This window comes from Citrus clementina, unplaced genomic scaffold (genome assembly GCF_000493195.1).
Source record: "Citrus clementina cultivar Clemenules unplaced genomic scaffold, Citrus_clementina_v1.0 scaffold_1, whole genome shotgun sequence".
NCBI lineage: Eukaryota > Viridiplantae > Streptophyta > Magnoliopsida > Sapindales > Rutaceae > Citrus > Citrus x clementina.
In genome coordinates, this window is record NW_006263303.1 from 2,555,266 (window position 1) to 2,566,336 (window position 11,071).

The window sequence follows — 11,071 nt, forward strand, 5'->3', positions numbered from 1 at the left end:
TTATATCATTGAAAGCAACTCCCATGGAAGCGAATGTTATTTGATGATATAGGCTTATTTTCTGAACAAGCTGATCAAACTTCAGCTGAAATGTGAACGAAGTTGAATTTTCATATCTTGGTAGTTCTGGGATAAAATCACCATATCTTGTAGCAGATTTTATAAAATAAAAAAGAAATAGTTTTAAAATTTTAATTTTGAAAATTATTTTTATATTTAATATAATTCCATATATATCTTCATATATTATAATAGTAATTACTTTAAAATTTATAATATTATCAAAATGACCCTAATTAGCATTCATACTACTACTACCTAATTAGTTAGAGATACATATTCTAAGAATCGAACGAGAAACAAACACAGGCGGGGCCACACGCACTATGGCGAGATGGAGGAGCAAACGCCCAAACTAATAAGCTCGGAAGTTCGGTGAGGACTTTCTTGATGCTACGTTTACGATTCTTTTTAAAATTACACAAATGTAATGAATGAGTTTGGTGTATAATAATAATAAGAAACGGTTCAAATTTCATTGTTACTTACAGCTGCTTCTTAATTCTTGTAACAGATTCCCAAGGAAATGACATCTTTTTCTCGATTGGAATTTGATTTGTCGTAATCATGATGAACTTGTAAAGTCCACAAGCCAGACAAAATGACAAAGTGCTCCCGTGTCAAAATGGGACCCATTGCTCGGCAATGTCTATGTCCGGATGCTGACGTGGCAAAATAAATAATATTTCCGCGGAAATAATAATAATAATAACTAATAATTAATGGCATTTTTATAAAACTATTAAAAAAAAATGCAGCAATTGGTCCTATTTAATAAACAAATAAAAGAAAATAATCGTGGTAAACTTTTTATTCCTTAGAAAAATAACAAGCAAAATGATGTATTTATACGATGCAATATACGCACACTCAAATAAGCATAGGTATATTCTCAGACCACGCGGCGAAGTAAATGCAGATCAAAAGCTGACTCTTTATCTGCCCGTCTATAAGCAAGACCAAAAAAAAAAAAAAAAACGAAACCCAGGAAAAAAAAAAAAATCCTAAACGACATCGTTTCGTTCTCCTCAAATATCGACTGCAACCTGCCGCTCCGCTCTTCTTCGCCGCTAGCATTATGGTAACGATTATCTTTCGCTCTCTGTTCGTCTGTGGTTGTGAATTTGTTTCTCGAATTTCGTCAAATTTTAATGTGCTTTATTATTGTTTTTTCTTTGATTCGCCGATCGTCGTTGGGGTTTCTTTTCGGTCTTGTAATTTTAAAGAACTGAGTTGATTACGAAATGATCGAGCGTTGTTTGTGTTATTGATTTTCGTAATCGTTGGTAATTTTGTTTTAATTTTTAATTACAAAAAATAACGGAATTTTAGCTCTTGAAAAGTTTGAAGGCTTCAATTTGTTTGCTTCTTTCCAATTAGTATTTAAACATATACTGAGTGTTCTGGATTACACACTAATGCAAGACTGAATTTAATCAACATGTGTTGTTATTTTAGTTTTCATCAATCAGTTTGTGTTAGTTTCTTATCAAGATTTTAAATGTCATTGAGTTTACATTGCCTTGTTATGTTTTTGATGATACTTAGGGGAAGAAAAGGGAGGAAAAATGAATTGTGAAATAGTCTGTTACTTCTTAGATACTAAAGCCTCCAAGATTTCCATAAGTGAAGCAATTCTTTGGGATATGATTCAAGTTAAAATTTGAGTTTCCCTTTTCCTTTTCCAATGGTTTCTGTGTGAGCCATGGAAGATCACAGGATTTTTTGGATTTTGATTTAGATGAACTGATCGGTTAGTTGAGTGATATCCTTCAAGTAGAATTAGTGGTAATATCTCTCTCATCTATTGTCTTATTCCAACGTAATAGTAGAGGAGGCTGTGCTCTGCTATGAATTTCGTTTAATTTACATCTGCTTTGTGTGATTTCGTTTGCTGGAAATCCAAGAAGATAAGGAAAGTAAGCTTTCAAATAAAATTTTATTAATACAGATAGCCGGATGCATAATCAGGGTTTGAATTATGAAGAACCTTCCATTAAAATTTGGTTTGCTTTTGTTTCTGTTGCCTTTTTGAGCAATAAATGTGTTTTCAAATTATTCTCCTTTTTTGAAAGGGAAAATGAATTTAATTCTGATTCTGATCTTGATGCATTTTCTTGTTTAACAGTATTAGGTATTTGATTCTCCACGACTTGTGATGCCAAGTAATTTAAGCTTGTAAATACGGCTTGAGCTATCTTTGGTAGAGAGTGGCATTTGCCTCAAGCAGCTGAGAAGTTGAGTAAAAGTCGGTATATTGTTCTCTGATTCTATGCTTACACTATTTCCTATTGCGTTGAACTTAGATGGATGTTCCCTCTGCGGAACTACATACTGAAACAGAAACCGAAACTTTCCCATTGTTAATGGAGCGTCCAGAGAACGTTAACAATTGCGAGCACATTATCGACATAACGATTACTGATGTTTCCTCATCTAATTCAACTCATGATAGAACTTCCAATGGCTTAGATTCTACGCGGCGTGAGGACGGATCTTCGGGTAGTTCGAGAAATCCAACTTCTCAGCCATCAACTTCTGTCAATGGATCAAATACCCGGAATGTTGCATTCACAAGGAGAGGGGAATCCCGTCGTCGTAGGAGTCCATTGAATTCTGGATTATGGATCTCTGTTGAACTAGTTCTCACATTGAGCCAGGTTGTTGCAGCTGTTGTTGTTTTGTCAGTGTTCAGACATGAGCATCCACGCGCTCCTTTGTTTGAATGGATTGTGGGTTATGCAGCTGGATGTGTTGCAACCCTTCCTCTTCTATATTGGCGTTATCGTCAAAGCAATCAGGTTTCAGAGCCAGATTCAGTGCAATCTCGTAATAGTTCGGCTCGCTTAAATGCACCTGCTGCTCCGTTTTCTATTGCTGTCCCTAGGACTTCAGAAGTGGAAGATCACCGGGCTCCTATTGCATCCCATAGAGGTGGACAAAATACAGGAGTACTGAGTCCAAGGTATGAATCTTGGTGTATTTGTTGTGCATGCTGGAACAAGGGTATCTGCTGACTTTTTCTATATGTTCTGTTGCATTGATGACTAATGTCATTTAAATAGTTTGTATTGTTTAACAGAGTTTCATCGCCTACTAAATCTTTGGAGCTTTTTGTGGTTGAGAGCAGTTGATACTAGTTTCTTTGCTGGATTATGGCTAGGAATGCAGAAATAGGTTGTCAACAAATCCGAATCATGTTGTAGTGGGTTTGGGTATATGAAGTAGAACAAACCAAAGTATATTGGCTATTTGAGATTTTTCCCAATATCTTATTTGTTCAATTGTTCATTCTTTTCCACCCACGTCTCCTTTCTTGGTGTTAGCTTGATCAAACTGAATTGGCCAACTGTTTGCAGTTGGTGCCATCTCGTGGTCTTATAAGATTGAGTTCGTTCCATAAGAAGTTTAAGTGTATAATCAACCTTCCCTTGTCTCCTGTAACAAAGAGAATGTTCCCATGGTTCCATCAGTTTTCAATTTTCGGTATTTGTCACCTAACAAAGCAAATAGATCTTTGTCCATGAGATCTGCTTTCCATGATTTTTGTGGCATATTGCCATTATGCTTCTTATGCCCCCTTGTTTTTTATTTTGCTTGGTTAGGAAATTTGTGCCATTGAGGAGCTTTAATTACTTATAATTTGATAAATTAATTCATTTTGTCGACAGATTCAAGGTGCTGGTGGAATACTTCAAAATGGCATTGGATTGCTTCTTTGCTGTTTGGTTTGTTGTTGGTAACGTTTGGATATTTGGTGGGCATTCATCTGCCGCCGATGCTCCTAATTTGTACAGGTACTTCGCCATGGTGTACATCTCATTCACTCGTTCCAAATTCTGCCCTTTTTTTAAAGCTCGTGTTATCTTTTTTTTTTATCTTTGTTGCTTTGCAGGTTATGTATAGTGTTTCTTGCCATTAGCTGTATTGGATATGCTATGCCCTTCATTCTCTGTGCAACAATCTGCTGTTGCCTGCCTTGTATAGTTTCCATACTTGGGTTAAGAGAAGATCTAGCACAGACCAGAGGAGCCACAGCAGAATCAATAGATGCTTTACCAACATACAAGTTTAAGTTGAAGAAATCTAGAAGTAGTAATGACAGAGATAACAGCTCAAGCGTTGGTGATGGTGGGGTTGTGGCTGCAGGAACAGAAAAGGAGCGTGTGATATCTGGAGAAGATGCGGTATGTTTTTGCTGGACTGCTGGTTTTAATCATGAGTTCAGATACTTGGTCATAGATTTGTCCATATTTGTTGATCATAGACACTAAACATAACCATTAGGAGATTTTCTGACTTGTAGTCCTCCATAAAATGAAGAATTACATTCTGAATGATGATGAGCTTGGTAAATTCAGTCATTCATATCATGAACGTTGGGCGCAATTATCCAATAACTCCAAATGTGATTTTTGTCTGTTTTAACTCGTAGCACAATCATTGACTGTACTATTTTGACCATGATTGCTTTAAAGATTGAGAACACTGTGATGTCTGCTTATAATGCTAAAGTCTCTGCTAGTTTTGCCAGTAAAGTCGTACATTTCCCTCTCTCAGAACATTGTATGGTTAAGCTATGTGCTGATTTTCTTGGTGTTATGTTGTCAATCTTGTTATTTTGACGCAGGATCCAAAATGATGCTCTTTTATTTTTTAACCATATACAGGTTTGTTGCATTTGTTTGGCAAAGTATGCTAACAATGATGAGCTGAGGGAGTTGCCATGCTCTCATTTTTTTCACAAGGATTGTGTGGATAAATGGCTAAAGATTAATGCTTCATGTCCCCTATGCAAGTCTGAGGTTGGTGACACTGTTCTTGGTTCAATCTCCGGGGCGAATGCCAGAATTTTGGGTTCGATCTCCGGGACAAATGACAGCCAGTGGAGGGGTGACAGGAGGGCCGACGATGGCTCGATAACCTCAGTGCGTTGATGTAATATATATACATGACCTTGTTCCTCTATTGTACATGTATGATTTCATAGTTAAATGCTTGAGCATCCCTTCTTGTATGGCTGGATTATTTGTCCAAGCTCATCCATTTCCTTTTTCTCGGCTGAGATGTAGCTGGGCCGATGGATGATTTAAAAGCATTTTGCCTTCTTTTTTTTTTTTTTTTTTTCCAAAAAAGTGCTGTTATATATAGATTATATTACTTGCTTGGCGGCATCAAATGGCCGCGTGAAGCCTGGGAGTTTCGTTTAGGATGGGAAAGTATTTGTGTATCAACGTTATAGAAATATAAAGTAGAGATGCTTCCTCATTTATTTGTTTTTTCTTTTTTCTTTTTTAATCTAATTTTTTTATGGGAAAGATTAATAGTTAATTCTTTAGTTATAAGAACAATGAACATAATGTTCTTGTGGGTCTTTCTAAAAGCAATATGTAGTAAAAGAGTCTCAAAATTTGATTTTACTTCGAGATATTTCTAAAACAAGTATTTATTTTTATCAGGCAGTTAAAATGTAGTAAAACACAACCTTTTATACATTTATACTGAGGGAAGCTTGACAAACTTTCTGTGCAATGTTATTCAATTATTGATGCAATGAAAATACAAAACTCTATATAATTAATAATAAATCGTGTAGGTTGTGTGTGGCAATCATCCTTCTATGCGAATCTGTGATAATCGCGATGGTCATCAAACCAACATTTGAACGACATTAATTTTTGTACAACTAATATTTCGTATAAAGGTAATTTTCAGAAACCTCCCCTGAGATTTAGTGTATTCTCACTTAGATAGAAAGTATTTGCGTATTCTCAGTAGCCTCCCTTGACGTCAATATTTCGTTTAGTATATGTTGAGTAGTGAGGGCAAGATTGTAAATCAAACACGCTAACGACAAACTATTCAAGTTAACTTAATATTTTTGCACTGGGCTTTGGAAATGATTTGACCATTGTTAATATCCAGTGGACAATAAGTTGAAGCACGCTTTTATCCAACAGATATTAACAAAATAAAAAGTTCTCGTCTTTCTACTCCACAAATCCAAAGCAACCAAGCAAAACTCGTTTCATTTTCTCTCTAATGCTTTGATCAAGTACTTCGGCCGTAAATTAAAGACCATGACGATGAAGCCAACTCTAATATCGGCTACGAATGATTCACGACCGCGAGTGAGTTTTTTTCCGACAACTAGCCAATCATCCCACTGTTTTAAGCCACGAATAAGGTATTAATTCTTTCAATGCATGCTAGTTTTATTAGCTGAAATTGGTAGTCTCGGTGAAAAATTAGCAAATGGATCTTGAAATTCTTTTAAGATTGTTGCTGTTGCTTTTGATTTTGTCCATCATTTACTGTTAGTTGTAGTTAAATGAGTATTACAAAAGCACGTTGAACATAGAGCTAAATATCTCTGCTGCCTTTATGATTGATTGAAAAATAGTTCTTGAAAACTTTTTAGATTTTTATTTGTTTCTTATGATTATTTTCAATAGATTCATGATAGTTATAGTAAAATTAAATATAAAAATGTATGTTGAAGATAGTTTGAAGTGTATATAGGTAGTATTCTGTTAAAGGGGTTTTTGAATTTTTTTTTGGGTTTTTATCGTGTTATTTACATGACTTGGGTTGCGAAAAATGAAATGGTTTGCTGTATTCTTTGGATCCATGGGTTTAGGGTGCACATGAGCTATTTTAGTTGCATGTCTGTTTTAATTCAAGGAAAAAAGTTTCAACAATGAAGTGCATTACATGGCTTTATTGGGGCATGCACTGAAATCATAAAGTAATGGTTATATGTGGAAAAACCAGATAAATTTGTGATGGAGAAATTATGTTAACCTATGATTAGTGATAACTTGTTGGTTTTGTATAAATGGGAGCATGGATAGTTCCATTAAAAATTCTGCAAATTGTTGTCGTTCAATTTATATTTTTTAATATCATTTTCTTCATTGTTGTTTCTTCTAGTTAACTTTTTTGACATTTTATTTTTAATGCAATTTCAGACCACAGCTCTGCTTAGGTTCAATAAAGTTACACACAACATTTTAGTCCGAAATTGGAGAGGTCAAGCATGACAAGTGAAGCATACAAGGAGGTTGCATTGCATACCAAGCAATATGTCCTTCCTGGTCACATTTTCCACATCATATTAAGTCAACCTTATTAAAGGCAAACTCTTGCAGACTTCATTTGAAATATAGAAAACATTGAGATGTTAATTCAAGTCCATACATGACTTAGTTACAAGTTTGTTTGCTTTTCCCTAACACTATTTGTTTGTCGAGAAATAATATTTAGTTTCCAAGCTTTTTGTTTATTTATTTATTTCTCTAATCATGTTAAATCGAGTTTACTAGTGGCTTTTAGTCCAAAAATTCTTACTAGTATGAAGAAGGTTAGTAATACTTGAAGGAATTTTGGGATGATTAATTTCATATTTTTTTTCTCTTTCTCCTTAAGTTTTGATTTTAGGGATACATAATGACTATATAAGATTTGTTTCCCACTCTATGCATTAATTATTTTCTACTATCAGAATTTTTGTTTGTATTGTTGTGATGATTGCAGATGTTCACCTTTTATCATTATTTACAGAGAAAAATTATTAATCAACCCCTTGGCACTGTTAGAAAAGGCAAGACTGCTAATGACAATTTAGTGTTTGAAAAGAAAATTTTGAATGATAAAAAGCAATGTGTAGAGCATATTATGCTTGTTGACTTGGGGAAGGATGATGTTGGAAATGTTCATTCTTAATCTTATTTGGCCAGTTTTTCTTTTTTTGTGTTTCATGAACTTGTTCATCTTGGTTTTGTGGTGATACAGACATTACCCTGCTTTTAGAACTACGACTCCCCAATTGCAACACACTTTGACATTTATATTCATACAAAGATGTGGATAAGCGAAAGGAATGGATTGCTACGGCTGGCAGTGACCCTCATGACAAGCAAGAAGGTGCGGGAACAAAGTTGTTGCTCTTGCGTGTGCCATTAATGTTTCAGTCTCCATTTGTTGATAAATGATCAAAATTAATGCCTTATGGAGTCTCTTGATTTTTGTTGAAAGAGTTTGTAAATAATTGATGTGGAGATAAAATGATATTTGCGGTGGTGGTTTGTTACTAATAAAGGAAGATGAATGCTTTATCTTATATCTTGAGTTTGAGAAACAAGTTGAAATTATTTTAGAAGCAAGTTGAAATTAAATTTCAAAAAATTTTCCTATCCCCCCCCCCCCCCCCACAGAAAAAAAAGACTTCAAATTTTTTCTCTTTTAGTTAAGTCATTTTGGAAAATGAGAAGGGTGATTTGGTACTTTCATTGTGTTTATATCTATTTGGCGCCAAAACAAATATGATACTATTAACCAATAGTACATACTATACATTAATCTTAATATAAAAACTGTGTTGTTTTAAAGTCAAGGGTATGTTGGTCATTTTATCAGTCAACAAACGGTCTAAGAGTAGGAATACTAACGTCAGGGGAGGTTACTGAGAATACGCGAATACTTTCTATCTAAGTGAGAATACACCAAACCTCAAGGGAGGTTTCTGAAAATTACCCTTCCTATAAAGAGAATGAATTTGTTCACTTAACTTTAATATTCTTTCACCAAACTTCAATATTCTTTTACCAATAGGCTTTTGGTCCAATGTTGAGTGCAAATGTTCGAGCCTCCGTAAGAGTTTTATAGGAGTTAATTTCAATACTCTCTCAATTATCAATATAATTGAGTGGAGACAGTATATCTCTTACGAAATGGGAGTTAATTTCAGTACTCTCTCAATTATTAACATAATTGAGTGGAGATAGTCTTTCTCTTATGAAATGTGAGTAGAGTAGACACTCTCGAATATTAGAGAGGGTTTAAAATATATGGGCAAGTGCTTCAGTGTATTAATGTATGACGGTGATCTCAGTTATATAATATGATTGTAAATATTAATTGTAATGTCTGATGTAATGTCAGTAACATCTGTGTATAACGTATTAAAAAAAAAACTTTAATATTCTTTTATATGGCTCTTTGTTGAATCAAATTTCTGTTCCACTTTGCATTTGGTTGGGGAGGGGGGGGGGGGGGGGTATGGAATTTTTCCTTTTTTTTTTTTTCCCCCCCGGCGTGAAGACATTCAAGCGTGATCCAAACATGAATTTTAAAAATTGCAACAAAGGTCTACAATTTTTGAATAATAACAATAGTGTAAAAGAACCAAGATAGCGATCATATCCAATATTAGAATTATGAGGGTCCTATAATATTTTTAGGTAATCAATCTTTTTATACCACACAAACCTCAACTTAAATCGTACTAAAAAAAAAATTGTGCAACTATTTGTAGACATATCATTATATTTTTAAGCAAATAGACATATTGTTGCTGATTTTGTATTTTTTTTTAACAAAAGGGCATTTCTCTGACATCATCAATTTAACAATTATGGACAGAATTGATCACTCTTGTTTGCTTATAAGGCCCAATTTATTTGTTAAATAGTGAAGCTCCTAACACCATTTTAAAATTCTTGTGAAGCTCTACTTATTATATATATAACTCTTCTTTTTTCTGATAAACTTACAGAAAAAGACAAAAAGTTACAATAGGTTTAATTAAACATAATTTTTTTGTAATAAAAATCTTATCATTGCATCAAAATTATTTTGATTTAAAAAAAAAATTGTATCATTTAAATAAGGGAGGGCTCATGATTTTGTAAGTGTAAAAACATTTAATTTAGTTGAATTCGTATTTTATTTTTATGTAATTTCTTCCAACAATAGAACTATGATTACAAATTTCTAATTTCTTCTAGAAAATAGAACTATGATTTACAAATGTAAACATTTTGGCAAATCGAGTTCGGAGTCAGCTTAGCTAAAGCCCAAATATTCATGAGAGTGTATGCTGGGCAGCCCACAGGGCCAATTTGGACTAATGATCTAAAAGTCATCCTGACGTGACGGCTCGTTTCTTGATCTGACGGCTTAAGATCAATCCATCTAGTGAATTTTGCCCCTACACCGTTGGTTAGTGTCAATAATGCACACGTGCGGAGCTAAAGTGGTTTCTCAGGAAAGGCCGCTGAGCTTATCCCTTAAGATCAAATCAAAAAAATTTCTAGGGTTTATATTGTTACCCAAACCAAACAACAATCAAAAGTTACGAGCCAAGTCAAGCCAAAGCCTCATCTCTATAGCCGACTTTCTTTCTCTCTCTCTCCCTCTTCTCGCTCTCTCTCTCTTCAGCTTTAGTTATCAGGTACTCATCCCCACTCCGAAACGCTGTGTTTTGGTTCGATTGTTTTTAGGGTTTTTTTTCGTTGATCTGTCTCTAGATAACTTCTAGATTCGAATCCGTGCTCTCTGATTTCGTTTGTTTTTGTTGTAAGCCCTAATTATTCTCGAATTAATTTTTTATTTTTTCAAATGGTGAATGGCTGTAAAAGGTTTCGTACGATTGAATGAATTTTTGTTCTTTTGTTTTATTGATTACATGATTGCTTAATGTGAAATGAGCAATTCTTATAGCAACTTGTATCTTAATACATGTTTACTGCAAGTTTTATTATATGATTGATGTTTAATTACACTCCTTGTATGAATTGGTTGTTATTTGCTGGTACTTGTCATTTTTTTTAATCCCCAAACGATTGATTGGTTGATTTAGCTATCAAGGATGACTCTGGTTAATTAATAAGGATTTCAGCCTTTCTTGGGTCATAAAGTAATATATCCCGTGTCTAAGCTTGAAAATATACTTGTCTGAGTGCTTGAGAGTTGCTTAATATAGGCCTTTGAAATGCCTGATTTGGTGCTGACTTTGCATTGTTGTTACTGTGTTTAATTGTATGTTTTTGGAATCTCTGAAAGTAAAAAGAGCATGCTAAGTGTCATTATTTTGAGTTTGTGGTCATGTGCTTTTTTTATTCAGATAGCTGTGGATATGCAGCTTTATGCAATTTTAACTGTTCTTTTTTCTTTTTCTTTTTTTTGGGGTTGGGGGGGGGGGGGGGGGTGCAGTTTTTTGGCCTTTTTC

General features: G+C 34.3%; 1 protein-coding gene across 1 annotated transcript; it reads left to right on the top strand.

Annotated features, from left to right (window-relative positions):
* The first annotated feature begins 925 nt into the window (after positions 1–925).
* On the top strand, positions 926–5,185 carry LOC18055303 (E3 ubiquitin-protein ligase At1g63170). The gene is made up of 5 exons (XM_006450500.2): positions 926–1,141; positions 2,189–3,025; positions 3,732–3,857; positions 3,956–4,247; positions 4,731–5,185. The coding sequence occupies exons 2-5, from the start codon at positions 2,367–2,369 to the stop codon at positions 4,995–4,997; spliced, it is 1,344 nt and encodes a 447-aa protein (XP_006450563.1). The 5' UTR covers positions 926–1,141; positions 2,189–2,366; the 3' UTR covers positions 4,998–5,185.
* The last annotated feature ends 5,886 nt before the right edge of the window (positions 5,186–11,071 follow it).